The sequence below is a fragment of the Numenius arquata genome, chromosome 2, assembly GCF_964106895.1.
Source record: "Numenius arquata chromosome 2, bNumArq3.hap1.1, whole genome shotgun sequence".
Classification (NCBI taxonomy): Eukaryota; Metazoa; Chordata; class Aves; order Charadriiformes; family Scolopacidae; genus Numenius; species Numenius arquata.
The window spans coordinates 125,311,828-125,336,077 of record NC_133577.1 but is presented as its reverse complement, the minus strand read 5'-3'; the positions used below and the strand labels follow the sequence as shown (position 1 = coordinate 125,336,077).

General features: G+C 44.4%; 1 protein-coding gene across 1 annotated transcript in view; it reads left to right on the top strand.

Annotated features, from left to right (window-relative positions):
• Positions 1 to 24,250, top strand: part of CAMK1D (calcium/calmodulin dependent protein kinase ID) — a 230,078-nt gene that overhangs the window by 83,522 nt on the left and 122,306 nt on the right. The window contains exon 2 of the mRNA XM_074167206.1: positions 18,535 to 18,666. Coding sequence (XP_074023307.1) covers positions 18,535 to 18,666 — 132 coding nt within the window. The remainder of the gene's footprint in view (positions 1 to 18,534; positions 18,667 to 24,250) is intronic.

Sequence of the window (24,250 nt, the reverse complement as noted above, 5' to 3'; positions counted from 1 at the left end):
TGTGCTGCCATCGCTCGTCAGCCCTGCCCCAGGACAGAGAAACCTCCCCCGTGAAGCCGCCCAGCTGTTTGTGGCTCCCTGGCAGCGCTGCTGTTGCAAGGGACCGATCTCAGCCCGTGCTCCTGGGTTTTACAGCATGTGACTGGGTCGAATCTATATCAAATTTGCTTCTCGCTGGGTAAACACTGCCTCATGGTAACGTGCCAGGGACTGCTGACCCTGGCTGCATTTGAACGAGTGACCTCCTGGGGAAAGGGGCCCTCGGCAGTTTTATGATTAACATTTTAATGGCATGCTATCAGGGAACGTTTTTCCCAGGAGCAGACACCCGGAAGAACCCACGTCTTAACTGTTTCTCTGGTTGGAGCTGTCGTTGCATGTTTGTTAGGTGTGCTGGAGGCTGTCCAGATTCGGGTGAGGAAGAAGAGGTTTCCTTGGAGCTCACTGAGGTCCTCCTTTATTGCTGGGGTGGGAAAAAACTGCTTTTTAGGATTATACCTCCTCTGTTTTCTGCTTAACTAGATAAATAACACTCTGGAGCATTTATTAGTTCAGGCTGTTGTGATATCTGAAGGGAGCCTACAGGAGAGCTGGAAAGGGATTCTTTGTCAGGAAATGTAGTGACAGGAGAAGGGGTAATGGTTTTAAATTGGAAGAGGGGAGATTTAGATGAGATATTAGGAGGAAATTCTTTCCTGTGAGGGTGGTGAAGCACTGGAACAGGTTGCCCAGGGAAGTTGTGGATGCCCCATCCCTGGAAGTGTTTAAGGCCAGGCTGGATGGGGCTTTGAGCAACCTGCTCTAGTGGAGGTGTCCCTGCCCATGGCAGGGAGGTTGGAACTCGATGATCTTTAAGGTCCCTTCCAACTCTAACCATTCTATGATTCTATGATCTACTGGATGATGTGTGGAGGGATGCCTCTAGTTCATTGGGGTTGCATCCCATTTTGGGGTTGGGATTGAGAGGACAGTGCACAGCCTGAGCTTTGCTTGAGCCGTCAGAACAGACCTTGGGCTGCCCTGCTATGCTGGGGGAAAATTAGGTGCCATCCTTCACATTTACATGCCATTTTGGGAGTAGGGGTCTGCTCTAGGCATAGGTGCCGTATGGAGCAGCAGCTAGTGACCAGCGTTTACCTTGAGTGTGTGCCGAGACTGGGAAGTGTGAAAATGGACGTGGTGGAGCTGGACCTGGGGGACAGAAGTGGACCTCCAAAAGGCAGCAGATACCTCCCTAAATCACTTTCCTGGTAACAGCAGGAGGATTAAATAGGTAGTTTTCCAAGCGTCCCTGCCCCTCCTCGGGGCAGCAAAATTCAATCTGTCTTATATTGCCAAAAAGCTTTGAATTGACTCTGTCCTTAGCTGATGTGACTGAGCGTACCATAAATCAGTATACCTCCATCAGCACGGTAACTCAGGTAAGTACCAGGAAAGGACCTGGCCCGCAGATAACATAGAAATAATATAGAAAGCCAGGGATGAATAATTTCAGAATATAGATGTAGTCATGGTAGTAGTAATAATAATAATATTTTCCCTAGTGGGAGAAAAATAGACCTTTCATGGTTGTTGTGCCTGGAGCTATTAAATATGGATGAGACAGATGAAATGCTGCTTCTCCTATTACACAGAAATGAATAAACAGTAATTCTCAATCACTATATGCATCTCAGGCTTAAAAAATCCACAAAAACAAGTTAAATATGAACACCTGCTAACATTTGCGTATAATAAATGCTACTCCCAAGCTTTTGTCAACAAAGAGAAAAGATTTGCTTCCTTATAAAGACTCTGATGGCAGCTCAACCAAAGTGTATTTACACTGCTAATGTTAGGAAAATGGATTCGCTGTCAAACATGGGGGTCCTATAAGCAACTTTACTTAAATGTCGGACTCAGTGGGTTGACGATGCTGCTGGTTTACCGCAGATTTAGTAGCATGTGGTGTAGAAAGCAAGAAACACTTCTGAAACTTTAAATATTCGTGGCAAGGTGGCAGGGAATGATGCCAGCTTTTTAGTGAATTGCTTTTCCGTGGAATAGCTAAGCTTTAGCCCTTATTGTGGATTATAAGTGTGTGGGGACAGCGGTCTCTGATACAGGAGGAGGGGAGGGCTAAAGCAAAAGGTCTAGGGTGAAAGCAGGCTGTGTCTGCAGTGTGATCTGGCAGCACATGAAGATGCTCTTCCAGTTCAGTAATGGGTGTTGGACTGGGGGGACCTGGGGTTTGTCTGCGTTATGCCCTCTGTGCCCTAGTTCCCATGTATTTCCTACCTTTGACGGCAATGCCTAATCCCGTAAGGATGTTGTAAGGATAAATGCATGAAAAATTTTGAGTGTTGAGGCTATTCTAGCTGACGGGATGCAAAGGAAAATGGTTGCATGCCATTTAAGATGTTATAACTAAGTCTTGGGATGTGAGTTTTAGTTAATTAGCAGTAGCTACCTTCTAATCCTGCAAGGAAGAGATGACTAACAATAAAAGTCCCATCATATGATTCACTTAAAGCAAGAATAAAGCAGTCAGAGGTTTTATTTATTCCAGAGAGAGCAGTCCAAGAAGACCCCAAAGGCTGTTTTCTTCACCGGTATGTGATGTACCTTCCAAAGCCGTACTTTCCCTGGACATCTCGTGATCATTCTCTGCTGGTTTAATTCCTCTGAAGTTGTATTTACTACTAGATGTCCTGACTGGGCTACTTAGGTGAAAATGATCTCATTGGAATTGGGCAGTGTTTTACATGCACTGTTCCTTGCTTTTTCTTTCCGTGGGTTAACCTAAAGAAGTCCCCATTTGACTCTCCATGCATTTTGCGTGCCCATTTTTTGCCATGAGCTCCTGTTGGCTGCTGTTAGCTCCATCTCATTAATCGACCATAGGAACAGCTGTTTGGTCATAGCAAAAATGCAGCTTATCCAGTGCCCTGTCCCTGCAGCCAATGCCAAATGTCTGGGGAGGAAAGTACAGGACAGTGTTGAAAAATAATGTGATTATTATAATTCTCTGAGTGTTCCCTTGCCATTCAGTGAGATGTGTGCAGGCGTTTTCTGAGACACAAATAGTGTCTTTAGTGATCTGGGATGGAATTTATCACCAGTATTTTTCAGGTTGTTTTCTGAATCCTTGTTAACATCCACAGTGTCCTATGGAAAAAAGCTGGATGAAGCTTGTTTTGAAGTGAGTCCTTGCTACCTTCATGGGCCATCACCTCATCCTGGTGTCAGAAGGGACAGCGATCACCTTCCCTGCTCTACTCTGAGCTTTATTCCGTCCCCCTCCGTTGTCCCTTCTGGGCTGAAGAGTACTATTTGATTCAGTAATTCCTCATAATGGGGCTGTTTCATATTTTTGATCATCTCTGTCACCCTCCTTGCTTCTGCCATATTCTGCAGGCAAGGAGGAGGATCTCAACAGCATGAAGCATTCAGGGAGTGACAGACTGCTTTCTTAGTAATCCCTAACACTGGATATTAAATGGATTTAACATTTATTCCTTGCTATTTTGCTATCTTTTAACCAGTTCTTTAGCTGTGCAAGAACCTTCTCCTATCCCCTAACAGCTCAGCTGCTCAGAGATCCTGTGTTGAGGCATCCTGTTGAAATCTAAATAAACAACATCAACGGGATCTCCTCATCTACATACACGCTGACCCCTCCAGAGTACTCCAGTACCTTTAGGTGGTCTGGCTTCCGTTCTCAAAAGCCACACTAGCTTTTCTTCAATCTGTCATATTCTTGCAGGCATTCAATAAATCTGTCTTTTGCCAGAGAGATGTTTTTCCTTATAGATTTACTGACCGGCTGATGTCAGATTTACTAATTTGGAATTCCCGAAATGTTCCCTTGAATCTCTTTTAAAAAATTGTGCCATGTAAGCTGTCTTCTAATTTTGGGGTACCCAGAAAGCTTTAAGAGGGAGACTTCATCCCATGTTTAGAGCTTCAGTAGTTTCGTGCCTAAGTCCCTCTGGAATGGTTGGGTCAGTCCCGTCTATAACCCCTTCTACCAACCTTTTAAATAAGGTTGTGTGTCCAGTGTGAGAACCTCCCCAAACCTCTCTGCAGTGAGCATGAATGCCAAAAGAGTAATTTATTTTTTTTTGCTATAGCCATGTGGGTTTATTCAGGCTTCTTCTATACTTGACTGCTTCCTGGTTCATCAGCAATCTGGCACACTTCTGGCTTCTGATATGTGCAAAATAGTCTTTATTGAACTTCCTCCCTGGTGCAACTTGTTTTTCAGATGCTTTTTCCTGCCTTTTGGAGTTTTTCTATTTTACCCGCTAGAACTTAAAATCCATTTTTGTTTCCTCATTTGGACACACAACTTCTGATTTTAAGGGTGCTGTCTTACTTCTCATGATTTCTCTTGCCCAGCTGCTTGACCAGACTTCTCTGTTTCTCGAGTTTCTTTACATGGAGTATATATTTGTTCTGAGTTTCAGGCGTCAATGTTTTTAAACAGTCCTTATGCCTCCTGCAAGTTTCAACTCTCCTGGTTCTGTCTCCTAGGACCTTCTCACTTCTTGTTTAACAAGTTTCCTCATTTTTGTAGTTCTTCTTTCAAAATTAAACATGACAGTGAAGATTTAGCACAGAGTAAGAGGTTATACCTTCTGTCCTAAGAATTTTGGATTTGTCTCATGTATATCCTACTATAGATTGAGAGTTTCTTGCCATGGAGAATGAAGGCGAATTCAGTTCTGCAGACTCCTTGGCTGATCGTTTCTAGCACCACTCTCTAGTCCTAGTTTAAAAACCATTTGTATATTTGTGATTAAAACACATTATGTGACATGGGAAAGCAATTAGTTACTTAACATATTTAAAATGTGTTTTAACAGAGAGTTATGGAAAGAAATTACTGAGCAGCAAATGCCAAATGAACAAACAAGAACTGCAGTCTTACGCTGCATGAGCTCCATTTCTTTCACCCTTTCTTTAAATAAACTTTAGTGGCGATAAATAAAGAAAGGACCCTGGCCTGGGGAGATCCTGTTGCTCAGTCCTGTTGAGCATTTTCTGCCTTTGACCGGGTAAAAAGGATACTTCTCATGAGCAAACCACGAGTTTACATTTCAAGATCCTCAAGTCTCCATTTGCTTGGAATGAGGTCTCATTCACTTAGAAATGGAAATATTTTAATGGGGAAAGGCCTTTGTTTCAAAGAGAGCATGAAGCTCTAATCAAATTAGGCTCTTCCTCACAGCAAAGAGCAAAAATGTTTTCCTCAAGGAAGTATCGTGGTTTTTCTGCTATTCTAGCATTTTCACATATATCCTTTTGATCTGCCATGTTTTAAAGGACTCAAAGCTTATTTCTTCATAGTGAGCCTCCCTGTCTGATTGTGGTGGGGACAGACACTGTTTTGATCTGTTCCAGAAATGACCTCAGGGATCACCTTGTGCACTTGCTGTCAGGATTAAGTGTCCACCTCTTCCTCCCCTCCAAGCCCTTTCAATTAACAATAAACAGAAGTTCCCCGGGAGGACAAATTGCTGAATCTTTCTGGTTTTAATTTTTTTAAAAAAATCAACCTTCAACCTGTTTTGAGTACTCTGCAGCCCGTACCTTCTGTGGGCTGGTGTACCAACCACAGCACATCTGTACCACATACAACATGTGGCAGCTTTTTCCAGCTGGACCAGGCTCAGCTTAGCTCCTCAGCTCACTGCCGGTGACCTGGTACTTGCAGTATTTTTGGGAATTGGCTCACAGATAACCTTTGCAGTACATTGGGAGTGATGTTCCTGAATTCCTGCCTGTTCCTCATCACTCTGCCAGAGCTCTCATGCAAACATTCTGGGGGACTTTCTTCTGGGGTGCATGTCGCCTGGGAGGATAATATGCTGCTTCCTTTTTGTATTCGTGTTTGAAATTACGCAACAGCTTCCAAAGAAACACAAGAGTGACTAGTGTCAGGTTTGCAGAGCTGCGTTCCCCTCTCCCCACCCTCAGCCAGCTCATCAGGAATGCTATGGTACTGCTCAGACCTGCCGTCCCAGGTCTGGGCTGGGTTATCTGGACCTGCATAATGGCTGAGAAGCACGGTGGTGGCGATTGTCAATGTGTGTGTAACATGTCATCTGAGATGGAAATGAGTTCTGAGAAATTTCATTTTTAAAAATAGGTAGGGCGCGTGGCAGTCATCTCCTAGGAAACTCGTCATTGTATTATGAGATATAATGTGCTATGATTACATTTCAGATAAAGAGAATCAGTGCTGCTGTCAGATTGTTTCTGCTGAAGTTTTCCAACACAGGTCATCCCTATGCAGCAGTTGACTTTGGTTGGTGTTTGAGAGCTGGTAGGGGCATTGAGATAATTCATAGATTCATAGATTGGTCCAGGCTGGAAGGGACCTCCAAAGGTCATCTAGTCCGACCTTCCCGCAGTCAGCAGGGACACCCCCAACTAGACCAGGTTGCCCAGGGCCTTGTCGAGCTTCACCTTGAATATCTCAAGGGCCTCAACCACCTCCCTGGGCAACCTGTTCCAGTGTTCCACCACCCTCAGAGTAAAGAACTTTTTCCTAATATCCAATCTAAATCTCCCCTTCTCCAACTTAAAACCATTGCCCCTCGTCCTGTCACTGCAGGCCTTTGTAAACAGACTCTCCCCAGCCTTCCTGTAGGCCCCCCTCAGGTACTGGAAGGCCACTATAAAGCCATGCTGGCTATCTTAAATCATCTCCGTGTCCTCCATGTGCCCAAGCATGGCATCTAGAAGGATCTGTTCCATGATCTTCCCAGGCACGGAGGTGAGGCTGACAGGTTGGTAGTTCCCAGGGTCCTCCTTTCTACCCTTTTTAAAAATGGGTGTGATGTTTCCTCTCTTCCAGTCCGCAGGGACTTCACCTGACCGCCACGACTTTTCAAATATCATGGAAAGTGGCTTGGCAACTACATCAGCTAGTTCCTTCAGGACTCTGGGATGTATTTCATCAAGTCCCATGGACTTGTATATCTTCAAGTTCCTCAGTTGATCACGTAATATGTCTTCACTTACAGTGGGAGGGACTTCGTCACCTTGGTCACTAACTTGTGGGCCATCAACATGGGAGCTAGGAGGAAAGGGGTTGCCAGTGAAGACTGAGGCAAAAAAGTTGTTGAGAACTTCCACCTTCTCCTCATCCGTTGATACAAGTTCCCCACTGTTGCTCATCGGGGGGGGTACATTTTCTTTGACCCTCCTTTTCTGGTTAATGTACCTGTAGAAACCTTTCTTGGTTTTTTTTTTACATCCCTTGCCAAATTCAGTTCTAGCTGTGCCTTGGCCTTCCTGACCTCATCCCTACACAGCCGGGCAACGTCCCTATACTCTTCCCAGGATGCCTGTACCTTTTTCCATTTTCTGTGTAGCTCCATCTTGCCCTTTAGTTTGACCAGCAAGTCACGGCTCAACCATGGTGGTCTCTTGCCCTCCTTGCCCAATTTCCTACATGTCAGGATTGAGATCTTTTGTGCTCTATAGAGAGCGTCCTTAAAGATCTGCCAGCTTTGTTCCGCTCCCTTGTCCTTGAGGGCCATTTACCACAGGGTCCTATTTACTAACTCCTTGAAGAGTTGGAAGTTTGCTTTCTCAAAATTTAGAGTCCTAACTGTGCTTCTCGTGAGCTTCAAATTTCTTAGGACAGTGAACTGCACTAGGGCATGATCACTGCAGCCCAGGCTGCCTTCAACTTTGACATCCCTGATAATTTCGCTAGCATTTGTGACCATTGTGACATTCCTCCTGTGCTGTTGCTCACTGGAGAAAGGGAGGTGAAGACTGAGGCATGAGTAGCCCAGCACTGGCATACGTTTGTGTGGTGTGCTAAAGCCATGGGCAGTCACAGTCTATCATGGTTCTGGTAGATCAGGTGGAGCTCAGTAGCAGCAGCTTGCCTAGGCAGATCTGGAGGTCTCCAGTCTTCATCTCCCTATCAGCAGGGTTGGTAAATGGATGAATAATTGTTTTCTGGGAAGACTAAACTGGTTGCTATTAAACCAGGAATTTAAAGCCTTTTACGGACGGTATGACAGAAATGTCAATGTCTGTCTCACTGCTGATGGCTTCTGTGGACCATCTCAGTCACTGATGGCTTACATGGACCAGACTCAACTCTTTGGGTGCAGAGGTCTGTCCTCCTTTCAGATGAAATTCGGGAAACACCAGCACCTTTTCTCTGCTGTGATCCTCTAATGGGCTCAGCTGTTCCAGTGTAGGTCTGCCATGCTGGAGGGACTCCTTTCCTCCTGACGTTGTCTTCTACCATCATATGGGCAAGGCAGCAGAAGGCAGGGATGGTTCCCATCCTCAGGGGATGGGATTGCTGGCCTTCTCTGCTGTTCAAAGCATGGAATAAACCCAGAGGACCTCTGTTGCCAGGCATCGTATGCTCCCTGCTTCATCTGGATCAACACTTAGGCTGGGCATGGTTTGGATGGAAGCTGGTGCAGCTTCTGGTTCCTTATATCTCCTGGGGAATCTCCTTTTGGCCAATCCCAATATAACTCCATGACATCAAAAAATGTTCCTTCAGAGCAGTGTGGAGGCTCATAACAATGAGTTTATGGGAGGAAAGTTGTGCTGGTGCTGCGTCGATTTTGTGAGTAACCTCAGTAGTCTCAACACAGCACCTTAAACATGGAGCTGTGAAGAGATTCCTTGTCAGCTGAAGCTGAAAGGAAAACCCTTTTTGCACTGAGGTTTGAACGAGAAGAGGACTGAGGCTGGCACACATGGAGACAGTGTGGCAATTCTTTTTACAGAAGTATCTGTGAGTTTCAGAAGTGCCTGGTAAGTTCTGTGTAGTTATACTGAAATAATCTTTGCAAAAATGTTTATTTTCAAGCTTGCCGGTTACTAGGCAAACCAGTTTGCTAAGGTTTCTTAATGTACCTCAGCTCAGACATGAAACCGCATGTGGATACATGAGTCAAGAGGCTGGGAAGTAGGAAAGCAAACACTCTTCTGGTGTGTTAAGAGGTGACCATTGGAAGTAGGGTTAAAGATGGAGCTGTGGGTATCCTGTGGTGGCTTTTCCTACCAGGGCTCAATTCTGAGCTACGAAACAATTTGTATTCCATTGTACTGAATTGTGTCTCTCTATAATTTTTTTTATATAAATTCTAAGCTATGATTTAGAGTGGGCGAGGATACAAAATACACATCATTTTTAGTCCAAATATTTAAAAGAGATATGCAGGACCGGCTGGATGGGTAATAACAGGATGAGAACAAGCCAATTAGAGTTTCATAGTGGCACAGAAGGGCTCTTACACAATGAGAATTGTTCAGCTGTGCTTGTGACATCTCCGAACCCTGTGGCCTCCTCTTTCAGTGGCTGCTCATCACGTTCATGGGGAGAGCTTCCTGAGGAGGGCCTGTGGATTGGGTGTAAAGGATTAAACTGGAAAAGGCAGATCCTAGGAGATGTGCCTTAGTTTCATGGTCTGATTAACTAATATAAATTTGTTCTTTAAATAAGGAGGAACTGTGCTGTGATCATGGGTGTAGAAGCCTTACAAGTCCTAATCCTACTTTTGTTTTGAATATGTGGTTATTCTGCATACTGAGGTCCTATGAGTTGCGGAGGAGATTTGTCTGCCTTAGCCTTCAAACTGTCCACTCTGTGGAAATCTTCTTCTCTCCCCCTAGGCTCCCTTTGCTCTCAGTGAAGAGAGGAGATGTGTGTAGGGTGTGATTCATCTGACCAGCGTTAGATAGTTACCCCAGCACAAGCTGATGACACTGCTGTATTTGCCATCTCTTGCCCGTAACAGGAGACCTGGGGGAATAGCTTAGGTGTCAAGAACATCCATGTAGACGTGATCAGACCAGTTTCATTCTGGGTGGTCAAACTCTGCTTTCTCTTGAAGCAAGACCAGATCCTAGGGCTGGAAGTCATCTGATTTAATTGCAGCTGCCTGACGGGCATCTTGGCGCTAATATCTGGGCTTCTCAGATGATCTCTTTGACCAGAGCCAGGCAGCAAATAGAGCAGGGGATTTTTGGTTGACAGAGCTTAAGAATTCCTACAGGGTCACGGTATGCTGCCCTCAATATATTTTAGGATGGGATGTAATCATCTGTTGGAGATGCTTCTCTGTTGAGTACAAAAGGAGTGTGCACTTTTAGATTATGCAAAGTTCCTTGTTTATAAATAAATAAAGTTAAGCTAAGAAGAATCGCTCCATTTGTTCCTCTAGAATGGGCTACAGAGTTCATGAAAGACAGGGTTGGTGTTTGATAATCACAAGTCGAGTAATACAGTCATTTGCTTATGAGGGGGGCTGGACTAGATGATCTTTAAAAGTCCCTTTTAACCCAAGTCATTCTATGATACTGTGATCACTGAGGAAGACCACCAGAACTGGTACTTGGATTTTGCTCTGTAGATGGATAAATGCTACCCGAAGGAATGAGGTCTGTGCAGGCTTTTGCAACCCAGATTTGTGAAGGTCCAGACACCTTTAGGCAAAAATCCTGGCTAAATGGGAATTTCCCATGTTTGAGACAGAACTGCAAAGTTATTTGATCTTTAGGCAGTTGCTAGTTTCATCTTAACTAAAGACCTTCTCTTTAGAAGGAACATAGGAGTCGTTTCGTGCATAACTATAGCATCTGCACTATCTTTCCTTTGCTTTAAAAGATGCAGTGTCATCCAGTTGTTCCTTAATTGAGCCAGCCTCTTGGAGAGTGCCATGGTGTGCTAGGTAATTTCTTAAGTTTCCATGTGGAGGAAGAAGAAGAAACCATCTTTTTCAAATCGGTGTAACCTGCTTTATATGGCCAGATAAGATCTCCAGAAATCAGATGTGTTGTAATAGACCCTGCATATATCAGTGTCAGAACAGGGAAACGCTTTGAAAAAAATTATGGAGATGACTTATGCCTCAAGAAAGGTTTGAGGTCATTATTAGAAAAAGAAAGGTTATTTCCTCGTGAGAATGCTGCCATCAGATAAACCCTGGGAGACAATGAGCTCCTTTTGTCTTATAAGATGAAAGTGGAAAAAAGGTACTTAAATATTCACTTTGGAAAGAAAGTGATCATCAGTGGAGAAAATAAACTGCTTAACAGCTCATTTGTGAAGTGTATAATGGAAGGAAGAGCTCAATACAGAAAGCTGTATGTTTTGCTTTTGATTCTGGATAGCTTTACTGTGATTGCCACAGAGGATGTAATGTAAATGTAATAAGCCTTTAAAAACAATACTTCCCTTTCTAATAGGGGTCAGGATTAATCAGAAAGGAGCAAACAGTTCAGGACTGTAAAAACAAACACGACTGGGGATCTGTGCCGGGCCAGTTTCCCTTTTTAGCATCCATGCATCACTGTCTCGGAACAGACTGCATAGCATCCTATTAAATTAGCATACACCAGGCAGCTAAAACAAATTAGTTCATCTCAGAAAGGGAAGAGATTCTGCAGAAACTTTTCTTTTTGGCTTAATTTCTGTGCTTTATGTGGCTTATTCATCTTTGAACCTAAGTTCTGTGGCACTGAAGCCCATATTCCTTGTTCTGATCTGCAAGTAATGGGTTTTTTTGCTTGGGAGTCTCTGGGAGGCCATGTGCTTCAGTGCCTTCACCCCGCTGGTGTATGAGTTGGAGTGCCCCAAGCACTGGAGGATTTCCCATCCGCATGGCTGGAAGCCATCCCAGAGGCCCTCTGCTCTCCTGCCTGCATTGCAACATGGGTCTTGAACTTGGTGTTTCCCTGTTGGCCCCCAAAGTGGGACCTGAGGTGGCTCGTTGGCAGTGGTGGGCAGGTGGAAGTGCTCAGGATGCAATGGAGCTGCACGGCATCTTTGCTGACGCCTTACAACATCATGTTTGAAGGAAGGGAGTTTCTCAGTGACACAGAGTGCTGGTGCTGGGTGCCATGCCCCACTGTGAACTTGAAATTCATACTGGTGTAAAGAAATAATTTCAACTACAGAATGGTTTAAATCGTTCCCAGCAATTTTTCCTTGGGTGAAAATGATTGTTGCCCGTTAAGGAAATGGCTGTGTGCTGGTGAAGGTGGTCCAGGGTAAGAGGCAGGGGTGTGAAAGAAACCAACTTGACTATATTGTCATAATTCCATGCTTTATAATATGCAACTTTAAATTAGTGTTTTCTGACTTCAAAGAAGTCTCTCTTCTCTAAGTAGCTTTCCATTAAGTAGCCAACGTGGATTTTTCAATCGCAATTCTACGATTTTTTTGGTGTTTTTGTTTTTTTGTTGTTGTTGTTGTTGGTGGTTTTTTGTTGTTTTTTTTTCTTTTCTCCTGAGAGTATAAAATATTGAGTAGCTAAAACAGAAGAAACTATAAGCCTCAAATTGGCATTAAAATTCTTGCAGCTGACTCTGGTGACAAAAACTGTCAAAACACTAAGCTGTTGTTGTAATTGTAGATAATAGTACCCAAAAAATTGGAAGTTAAATCCAAACAAATCCCAATACTTTTGGTGACTATGCAAGATGAAATCATGTGCTGCTCATTCTGGCACAGCGAGTCACCCTGTAGTGATGGGAGAAAAACAAACTGGTCTATAAGGAGGGGAAAGAAGAAGCTCTGCCTGCAGCTCTACTTGCTCTACCTGTGTCATGTGTCTCTGTTATGGTGGCTGTAAGTCCCAGAAGAGATCTGTGTATTGAAGTGGTTCCTCTCTCCCAAATACCATGTTAGAGGGGGAGCAGCAAGGTGGCTGGAGAGATGAAGTCTGGAGCTGGGGATGTGCTGCCCATCCCTGGGCATGGTGACTTCTGTGGCCCTCTTGCACTGTGGCGAAGCGGCTGCTCATCAGAAGACTCCAATGGTCTTAACGTACCTTCTAGCATAGACAAAATGCTGAGGGTATTGGCATGGGGCAACGGTTCAGGGCTCAGAGAGACATGTCCAGAAAGGATCTCCTTGCTGCAGAAAAACCTAGCAAAGTGTTTTTGCCCCTTGCTGTTGCTGTTTGAGTGTCCATCAGGCAATAGCAACAGCATTTTTGGCACAGTTGGAAGTGTTGTTCATCATCTCTAATGGGTAATAAAGAGCCCCAACCCCAGGCATCAGCAAGCCCCCAACCCCGGGTATCCTCCCATCGTGGGTATGGGGGACATCACTGCAGGTGGGCATCAGGAGCAGCCCTGGGGAGGGGAACCAGGGTCAGATACATCCATGTCTGGTGTTACAGCAGACACTCACTGGGTCCCAAGGTAGTAAAAAGCATTTTTAATTGTGGCTGGGTGGCTTAGTGGATGTTAAATGAGTAATGAGACTGCAAATACCGGTGTCAATATGGCGATCCTGGTTGTTCTGCTCTTGCCCAGGCAGAGGAAGCATTGCCATAGAAGGGGCTGCAGGGTTAGGACTGTGTGTTTGATGAATGAAAATAGCTAGAAAAAACATTTGTCCTCTAAAGAATAGCTTGCTACATCCAAATTCAGCAGCGTGTTTCTTTTTCCGTAATTTTATGGGAATGTGTAGGGATATTTTGACTTCTGTACCACATGTAACACAGTCCTGAAATCCTTCTCCTTTCCTCTTGACTGGGTAAAAACACCCTTCACACTTTGGTTTTGTTAAATTTGCATTCAGACATCACTGAACTATTGAAAATTTCATTGAAAATTCATTTTCACACACCTGTCAGGACAGTCATGGACATGACTTTGGAGTGAACAACTTCATTTCCAGCCTTTGTTTGGGTTTATGTTGGGATGCACCTGGAATTCAGGAGAGTGAAGATGTGTGTACAGAAATCATTGAGTAGAAAATTTAATAAAAAAAAAAAAGAACATGACTTGTGCAGAAAAATGGCTTAGGAGAAAAATAGTCTGCAGGATGAGAATCTCCCTGGATTGTGCTGATTACACAGAGTCTGAGCTCATCCCACAGTTAACTCCTTGAGACCCATGTGAAAAGCTGCGAAAATGCCAGACAAGACTTTTTCTTGCCTCTGTTTGTAGTGCAGTTCAAAGACGCCTTTCTTTGGGGAATCAAGGAGCAGAATTTGCGTGTGGTTGCTGAAGCCATGCTACAGAAATTGCCACCTTTGATTCGGTTGGTCTCCCATCTCAGTGATCTTTGCTGTGGACATGGTATATTTTTCAAACCATTTTTTCCCATGGTTTGACTGGGGCAAAGTACACACAGAAAGCCAACTGTATCGTAATTATGATCATTAGCTATACACAGCCTGAAGATGTGAAATCTGTTTCCTGACCACGTCTGTTGATTTAGTATGACAGAGCACCTGCTAATGCAGTGGAAAACTGCTCAACATGGAGGTCTCTGCAAATGGAAAAAAATTAAGTTTTATCCCTCCATCAACTCTTTGTCTTCATTTTGTTGGTATTTTTGTGACAGCAATTTTTTTGATGAATGAGAACAGATTTGCTGTCACAGTATATGTTGTTCATTGTATTTCAGAAATTAAGCGTTCATATTAAATTATGGTTCAAACAGACGAAGGGAAAAGTTATTTGGCCTTTATTTTGCTTTGATTTGCAGGATGGCCTACCCTTGCAGCCATTATTTTCTAATAGAAAATCCGTTCTATTTGGATATGAGTGCCATTTGTATTCCAATGATAAACTTGAAATCCTAATCTTTATATTAAAGACAATAACTGGATGAGAAATAATTTAAACAAATTGAAACTATAAAAGATTGACTTCTCATAGGGTCCTGCGTGGTCCAGATGCATGCAAAGGGGTGAGGAGTCAGAATGTCTCAATCACCTTCTAGAATTTGCCATTATCTCCCTGTGACACATCAGGTCGTGTAACCTCTCTTTTTTTCCTGCTTACGTTGATCCTAATTCATATAAAATTATCTAGATCATGAAATTATTCCACGCCTTAATTAGTAGTTTGAAAAGAGTTGACCCTCTAGGGTAAATGATAACATGGTCAAAACTTTCAAAAATAGGTTCACTTGCCACGCGTGTATTTTGGCAGCTAAAGGTAGTTTAATTTTGCAGAAGTTTCTCACTTACCCATTTCCATGGCTGTCCTACTTCCTCAAAGCTGTGATGCTTTTTTTATTTGTTTGCCATAATATCCAGGGAGGATGAAGAAACCATGTCCTGTCACTTTGATGGTGTAAAATGCAACATTTTCCAAACCCAAACATTTTTATAGAACTTTGTACACAATTAATTTTTAACCCTCAATAAAGAATTGCAATAAATTCTTAAGACAAATTGCTTCCTTTGTTAATGTCTTGATTTTAAAGGGCACATTAATTCTTTGAGAGAAAAAAATCATCTTTAGCAAGCCTGCCAGGTTGGTAGTTCTGGGGAACTTTTTTGAGGAGGCGGAGAATTTGCTGTAGGATATATTGCTCTTAGCAAGAAAATGAGCAGCCTTGTCTTTCTGACTTTCTCTCTGGTATTTATCTATTCATGCGTGAGTCAAGGGGGGTTTACTGGGGGCTGGACTGGATCGTTAAGGGTGGATGAATTCATCCGTGTGTTTGAAATTATGATAATTGCTTGCCAATCTATACACTATTATTTCTGACTTTCCCCTGACTCCATCAGTGTCTTTGCTGCCTTTTCCTTGCTGATGCTCCCTGCTACCATCTCTTTCTTTCTTCTTGTCCTATACCATTCGTTCCTCCCAGTCTGTGGTTAACTCTTTGATCCCTATCTGCATCTCTGCCCTCCCTTCTCTTTCCTTCTTGCACTTTCTTCTGTCCATTGCCTTGTTGCTTTTTACCCTCTCTCCTCTCTCTGTGAACACAGGAGCATACGTAGTGCACAGGATATTCCAGACCGCCTCGCATCTCCCTCCTGCCTTCCCGGCAGATCCACCCCAGCGCTTCCTCCCCGGCATTACCCGGGGGCTCTTCCCAGCACCAGCAATTTCGTGCCACAGCCTCATATAAAACTGGATGTAAAAAAGCGCCCTGTCAGTGCCCAGGGTTGACATCTGAGCAAACACTTTAGCTGAGGTTCAGCTTATTTCATGCTTTAATGAGAAAGGTTGCTAAGGAGAAATGGAATTAGTTTTTATGAGCATTTCGGAGGTCCCCAAAAAATTCCATTTAAATTCACAGAGGCTGTTTCCAACCACTGGATCCCATGGCTGTCCTGATAAGTGGAGAAAGAAATCCATCAAAATGGTGAAGCCAGCTGAAATAGAGGTGTTTCCCAAAGCTGGCTTTATTGCATAGAGGGATATAAAGGGATTTCCTTTACTTCGTTGTCTGAGAACGGCAGTGAAATCCAGATGGGGATGGGAGCTCTCTGTGTTTTTATAATATCATAAACATTGGGAGAGCTGTGTGATCAGTAAACGAGCGGTGTGAACATGCTGCTTTTAACGGCATTTAACTGAAGGCAAAAAAGCTTCTTCAAGACACAGCTGGAGAGAAGTGCAGTGTTGAAAGCTTAAGCAGATGGGACTTAAGGCATTCATGAAATATAGCTGGGAGCGGTTCTGGGAGTTTCTGAGCACCCTGGTCTGCCACCGAAGCCGATAAGCAGTGAGAGGTCTTGGGGCTTTCCAGTAAAAGGATTTTATTGGAGTTCTGGTCTGGCTGTCCCAAGCATGAGGGTCAGGGTGAAAACCCCATTTGGTGAATCAAATGACTAGGGCTGTTGGTAACAGGAAAGCAAAGAATAGGTCTTTAAAAACTCTGGGTGGCTTGATTTCTTCATTGCACAAGCCATTAGGACCAATTGTGTGGACTCTAAATTGGAGCCAGTGATGCTCTGATGTGCAGTGGTAGATTATACGCAAAGCAGAAACCAGCGAATCGTTCCTGTACTTGGAGTGTCATAAATTTGGTCAGAGTCTGGACCACTGTCCAAATTGAGGCAAAACATTCTTGGCTCAGAGGGTCACCACCACATGTAGGCAGGCTGTCGAACATCCGCTGTAACAGTTTGCAAAAAGTCTCTTTTAATCCGTTGCTAAACTTCCCATCGCCGTTTCCCTGTCCCTGCTGGCTACAAAAGCCTTTCTGGGTAAACAGGCGCTTTCTTTCCAAAGCTGCAGCCTCTTCCTTTTGCTTATCCACTTATCCACTGGCTTAATGATTCATTCGGTCGTTTCGCAACTCGGGAGCCGTTGGTGAGGTCACAGCCGCTTGGTTGTGTCATCAAAGTGCATGACTTAAAAAGGAAGAGCCTGGCCAGGAAAAGAAACGCTTCTGTTTATCCACAAAGGTCTAGATAAGCAGCAGTTGTGGGGAATATAAAAGTCAGAGAAGGTTGGTGGTACCAAATGAGGCTGTGATCAAACATTAACGTTTTAAGAGTGGGCTGGAGCGTGGTTGGGTTTGCTCAGGCTGTTGCCGAGTTCTGTTCACAGAGAGCTATGTAAAGGAGGACAACAATCTACTGATGAAGGAGGGGAGGGAATGAAGGCAAGTGTCCTGCCTCTTTTTATTTTGTCTAAATAAAATATGATCCTTCAGCTGGTGAATCCCCCATTTGGGATCTGGTTAGACAAGCGCTTGGCTCTGATGCCTGTTGGACAAAGCGGGTGCTTCAGGAGGAGCTTTTGGTGAATATAAGCAAAGATTTGCTGTTCCTCATCAGGCCACTGCTCTCTCTTGCCCAGCACCTCTCTGCTAAACCAGTAACAAGCACTGGAACATGGGTGGCCCTGCTGTGGCAGAGCAAAGGTCCATCCAGACCAGCAGCATCTGAATGATGCTCAAATGCTCAGAAAACAGTGTGAGTGCAGAAAAAAAGCGTGTATAGCACTGACTGTAACATTTTCCTGGCTTCTCCCCAGTAAGGTGAAGATGCTTGGAGGAAGCAATGAGAAGGCAAGAAATAATACACTGTTATGGAATAACCTAATGAAGGAGAAGCACTGCCCACTCTTGGCAATTAGTGACTGGCTGCTGTGATGAAGTTTCTTTATTTGTGTAATCCTCTCTGGGGTAACCGTAGGGAGGCTTCTATTAAGGCTGACGTTTGGGCTTGTGATTTAATCTGATTCTTTGGCTTTAGCGATTACACACACTGCAGTTTGTGTTGTGGAATAACTCTGTGTACATAGAGAAATCCTGACGCTGCTTCCCCATCTGAGTCAGGGTTGAGCCAACGGTGAGGAGATGCTCTGGGCTGCCAGGGAGGACCAAAGCGGAGGCCCTGACCTCTTGTGGTCACTGAGGAACTGGGAGCGCTTTTGGCACTGGCACATCATTTAGTCCGAGGGACTTTGTGCTGCTATGTGAATTAAACATCCTAAAACTTCAGGAAGGGAAAAAGTACATCATCCATGAAATCAGCAGCCGGACAACTGTCTATGCCCCTGTGTGTGGAAATGGTACTTTCTGGTTGTCAAGCTTTGCTCGTACCTCTTCTGGACTATGGTTCTTTATTAAAGCTGTTGTATTTGGCAAGCCTTTAATGTTTTGCATGAACGTGAATGTCTGTGTATGTTTGAAAAGGCAAAGAAAGATGCTTATAATGTCGTTGCTGTGATTAACAAGAGCGGCTGTCAAAAGACACGAGAAGAACTATATTCAGTGGTTATGTTTCAGCTAACAGCTTCCAAAAAAAGGCACCACTTAAACCCAGGATTTTTCTTTTCTTCTTTCAGAGGTGCGTTCTCTGAAGTTGTTTTGGCTGAAGAGAGAGCAAGTGGGAAACTCTTTGCTGTCAAGTGCATTCCCAAGAAGGCACTGAAGGGAAAGGAAAGCAGCATAGAAAATGAAATTGCAGTCCTGAGAAAGTAAGTACCAGCCCTTCCTTTCTGCTTCTTCACTTTGATTAGACTCCTGCTTTTAAGGAATAGGAACAGTAATTGACAAATATGACTGACAGGTTGTTTAGCCCATCACAGGCAGACAAGATCACCTGAGTTTAAATGATGCTGAAAATGCTCTGGTTTTCGTAGAATCATAGAATGGTTTGGGTTGGAAGGGACCTTAAAGATCATCTAGTTCCAAACCCCCTGCCATGGGCAGAGACATCTCCCACTAGAGCAGGTTGCCCAAAGCCCCATCCAGCCTGGCCTTGAACACCTCTAGGGATGGGGCATCCACAACTTCTCTGGGCAACCTGTTCCAGTGTCTCACCACCCTCAGAGTAAAGAATTTCTTCCTAATATCTCATCTAAGTCTACCCGCTTTCAGTTTAAAACCATTACCCCTCATCCTATCACTACACTCCCTGATAAAGAGTCCCTTCTCATCTCTCTTGTAGGTCCACTTTACATACTGGAAGGCTTCTATATGGTCTCCCTGGAGCCTTCTCTTCTCCAGGCTGAACAACCCCAACTTTGTCAGCCTGTCTTCACAGCAGAGGTGCTCCAGCCCTCTGATCATCTTTGTGGCCTCCTCTGGACTTGCTCCAACAGGTCCATGTCCTTCTCATGTTGGGGGCTCTAGAGCTTGACACAGTACTCCAGGTGGGGTCTCACCAGAGCAGAGTAGAGGGCAGAAATGCCTCCCTCAACCTGCTGGTCATGCTTCTTTTGATGCAGCCCAGGATGCAGTTGGCTTTCTGGGCTGTGAGCGCACATTGACAGTGAATGTTGAGCTTCTCATCCACCAACACCCCCAAGTCCTTCTCTTCAGGGTTGCTCTCAATCCATTCTCCACCCAACCTGTGTTTATGCTTGGGATTGCCCTGACCCAGGTGAAGGACCTTGCACTTGGCCTTGTTGAACTTAATGGGGTTTGCGCAGGCCCATCTCTCAAGCCTGTCCAGGTCCCTCTGGATGGCATTCCTTCCCTCCAGTGTGTCAACCGCTCCACATGGCTTGGTGTCGTCGGCAAACTTGCTGAAGGTGCACTTGATCCCACTGTCTGTGGCACCAACAAAGATGTTAAACAACACTGGTCCCAACACTGACCCTTGAGGAGCTCTGCTCCACTTTCTTTTGTATTAATAGAGCCAGATGACTGCAAAGTGGAAAAGAAGTGGAGCTAGGCTGGAGTAAAGCCTATGATGCCCTAAAAAGACATTACGCCCTAATAATGTCAGCAGTTGGGTCACTGGCTTTGAGAAGACCGGGACCAGGGTTATTTTTTCCAAGTGCTTAAAACTGTATGCTAATTGCTTTAAAATTATGGCATGCTACTTGTTTATTATAGGAGATGGTGGTAACCTGTACCATGGAGAGGTAGCCCTGCCACTTCTGGAAGAGGCTTTCCAGGCTAACTTGTATTTTATCAGGGTTGTCCATAGTGTGTGTTTTTTCCTGACTGTGGCTGGAAGATATAGATAAGAAAAGGTTAACTCAGGACTGCTTTGAAGTCAGTGTAGTCATTAGGGGCTTGATCCTTACCTCTTCCTCATCTCATGAGGAATGATCTCACCTGACTTGAGATACTTAAATCTGAACCCATCACCCTTGACTTTCTTTCTAGGTAATGGAAAGAGATTGGTCTCTTTAGGATTGGTCCATGTGACTTGTTTTAAACTTCTAAAAGTTCCTTCTCTTCCCATTGAATTAAAGGTAATACAATTATATAGGAGTCTACATTGGACTGGGGTAATCTGATTCCTGCTGCACTGCTGTCCCTAGTGTGACGTCTTACCCCAGCTCTTGGTCATGTGGAAGCTGATATCAGGCTTATCATCTGGGCAGCATGTGACAAAACTGATCCTGAATCTTTAAAACTAACTAGATACTTCTGAACTAAATGCTCAGACAGCCTACGTCCAAGGAGCAGGTTCAAGGGCAAACTCAGCCATCTCAGTAAGCAGAGGGGTTCCTTTTGAGTGGAGGGACATAAATGGGGCTCTAAACATTTGTTGCAGTTGCCTTTCCATTGCTGGACCCATATCAGGTCAGTACAACATAAACCCGGTGATAAATGCAGCATGTTGGCTTGCAATATAGTGTTATTGAGAACCTGTCGTAAAGCTCAACCACTGCCATCTCCATAACCAGGCGATAATGGCCAATAACTGGCAGCTTGAAACAGCCCTTCTATATTATATGGGTCTGTCCCCCGATGCTCGTGTACAGGCACAAGAGCGGCGATAGTGGCATGCAGTAAGGATTGCCATGCATCAGCCTTGACCCTAGGCTAGCAGAGCAGAGAAATCATTAAGGCAGCACCCGGGCTGTGCTATTCCAGCTGCAAAGGCAGGAGAGTGAGTAAGCGGGTGGAAAATTCCTTAATTTCGTACAATTAGGTCTACTCCGTCTCTTGTCCTATGCACGTTAGAACCTTAAGAGAGATTTTTCCTTTTCTATCTCGTGATGTCTTCTACTTAGCTATTGCTAACCCAAACTTTGCATGTCATTGTATTTATTCTGAAAATAGACGTCTTTTCTAGCAGACACAGTATTGAATTTGTATGTGCCACCAAGGAAACGCTTAGAAAATAACAAACCGGTTCTGCCTACACTTGAGGAGAGGGGATACCAACCTGTTCCTCTGTTCAGTGAATTCTCTGCTTCAAAGGCTGTCAGTAAGAATAGATTTAAGAGAGGTGGAGTGGATCCTGAGCTTAGCTGTTGCTAAGCTCCAGAGGTATCTAAGTGGCCTTGCTTTTGTTTCTGGTAGCTTAATACTGAGCGGGGATGGCTAGTTTGTGTGTTGTCTAATTAGTGGGTAGGATGCCAGAGCCAGAGCTGCCCTGCATGGCTCTGAAGTGCTGGTGCCTTAACATGCCACGCACTGAACCACCGCTTCTGAAGGGGACATGCACAGAGGATGCCTGGCAGGAGGAGTTGATCCCTGTTCCCTGAGATGAATGTGTAGAGCCACAGGGGATGGATGCAAAGCAAATATAAATATACATGTGTGTTGATCCTGGTTTTGCGTTATGCCTTTGGGGCTGCTTAAACTCCAATGGAGTAAAAGTCCCAAAGGACAGCCTGCACAGCTGACATGCAGCTGAACTCCTTGTGATCCTTTAGAGAAGGATCTCTTGTCTGACACTGGACTTTCTCCTTCTATATTCAGTCATTAGATTTTTGTCTTTCTCCTGACGAGATACTTGCCTTTTGGCAGACATCTGCTGAGTGCTGTGAAATGCAATAGAGTTCCCCTGGTTGTATGTCAAACGGGGGTCTACTGGGGAATCCTGAATATATTCCCTGCAGCCTCTGCCAGCTCTCAGGGAGTTGCTCATGCCTCTATGTGTGGTGAGCAGGTTTTTAGGGACAGTCAGAGATTGTGCTGGCCATGTCTAGGACGGGTACAAACAAGTATCACAGGTACTTTTTACCCTCAGGAGGAGGTTTGTCCCCCTGCCAGTCCTGCCAAATCATCCAGATCTGGCAGAATCCATATGGTAAAGGGTTTGGATGATGTCGAGTGTTGAATTTGTATTTTAAATAACATTTTTAAAATTCAGGATTAAAAGTCTGTGCATGGAGTACCATAGGAAGCAGAACCTGGTGATGAAAGCATGAATCCAATGACCAAAACCCTTGAGTCCCCTCTCACTTCTGCTGCTGACTTTTCCCATGTGACCTTAAGTCTCTTCTGTCTCAATATTTATTGTCTGTGAAACAGCCTTTACTCAAAAGACTTTTGAATAAAAAGATTTACCTGCAGTTAGTTTTGGAGTCCTTTCTCGTGTCAGCAGACCCAGGAAAGTGGGTCCAAGAAGGGTCGTCTCTGGGCTAGGCTTTTGGTGTGAAACATGTGCAGCATCCCGTCAGTCCTTCTGTGTATCTCAACTAAAATGCTGTTGGAAGTATTAATCAAATGTTCTGTGCTGGGGAAGGTCAGCAGTCCCCATGTGAAGTACATGGAAGGTAGGAGATTTTATCTCTCTGTCTGCGGGCTTGGGCGCTCTTGCTGCCAAAACAAAATGACACATTTTAGAAGCGATGTTCTGCTAACAGAGGAGCGAGCTGCCAGCCAACTGATCTGCATGTTTGTGTGAGTGCCAGAGTGAATCATGCATACTCCATCATTTTATTTTTTCCAGCCATGGCCAACAAATCTGTTCTTAAAAAAGAAAAAAGGCGGAAGAGCCGTTAAGTCAATATTTACGCCTAGCAACCTTAACAGGGTTCTTCCAATATGGACTCTTTTGTGTGTCCCGTGGAAATCCATGGCAACATTCCCTGAAGACTCGGATGGGTGGGGACGGAGCGGGAAGGAGCTCGCTGTCGAGTGCAGTGCCGGGAGACACGAAGTCTGTAGTTAATCCGGGAGCCTGTGGCCGACAAAGCATGTGCCTAATTTTAGAGGGTTATTCATGGCAGTGGTTCCGGCGAGCGGGTTGAGCTCACCTTGCTGAACGCAGGCCTAAAGGGATGCTCCAGAGCAGGGTGGAAGTCACCCGTGTTTGGTACCACATCAGGAGGGGAGTTTTCTTAATGTCTTTGGATAATGCTGGCTGGTGCGCAAGGATTGCTTTTTCCTCTAATTGTGTGCTGGCTGCAGGGCAAAACATTACATCTCATCACAAAATCAGGTGAGAAGCTGGCCTGCATCATTTTTAGGCTTTAACATTTATTTATTTTGCAAAGGAAAACGTGCTATGGTTTGGAATCTGTTTGAGGAGAACTAGGTCTCTTAAGACAGGACCATCACAGCTCGATTAACTCACTGGCTGCGGGGACTGACAGCACGTGGTCACCTTCACGTGACACAAACTTTTCCTGACCTGAGATGTGGGGAGTTTCATAACCTGCTCTGAAAGCAACTGATTTCTTGTTTAGAGCAGAAAGGTAAATGCAATCCTTTCCATTGTTTGCTGTAGAATAGAGGAAAATTCTTCCACTTATGGTAATTGTGCAGGTGTGAACACGCTGAAAGATGAATCCTCTGTTAGACGGGTTCCTGAAGGCAGTGGGTGGTGCGAAGGGTTGGACTGCAGAGAAGTACCAGTTTGAGGCCCTAGTTAAATTTAAAAAAAAAGCAAACCGTGTAAGAGTCAGAGAAAAATATGCCTGATTTTTTTTTTTGCTTGGCTTCACCACTATGTATCACAAGAAACATTCTAGCTGCCTGGGTAATACCTGCACAATCATACAGATTCAGTGTTGAGTCAGAGCAAAGCAAGGGGAGGAACAATAAACTGTGTGTAGCCCTGCGCCCAGGTGTATTGATTACTTAATGGCAGTAATGTGCACATATAAGTGTCTTGTTAAGCAAATACTGTTTAGCTAGCAAATCATGCTCTGCTTTAGCTAGTTTCTGCTGAACAGGGATTTTAAAAATAATTTATAAACTATTTAGGTATCTCCTACTCTCACCCCCCTCCTCTTTACTCTCCTGGATCCTCTGGGAGAGGCACCATTAAATTCCTTATTACAAATCAGAGCCATGCCTAATTGCAGACTGAAGCCATTTTTCCCTGTTAAACAGCGTGATCGAACTGTTTCTAGCAGGTCA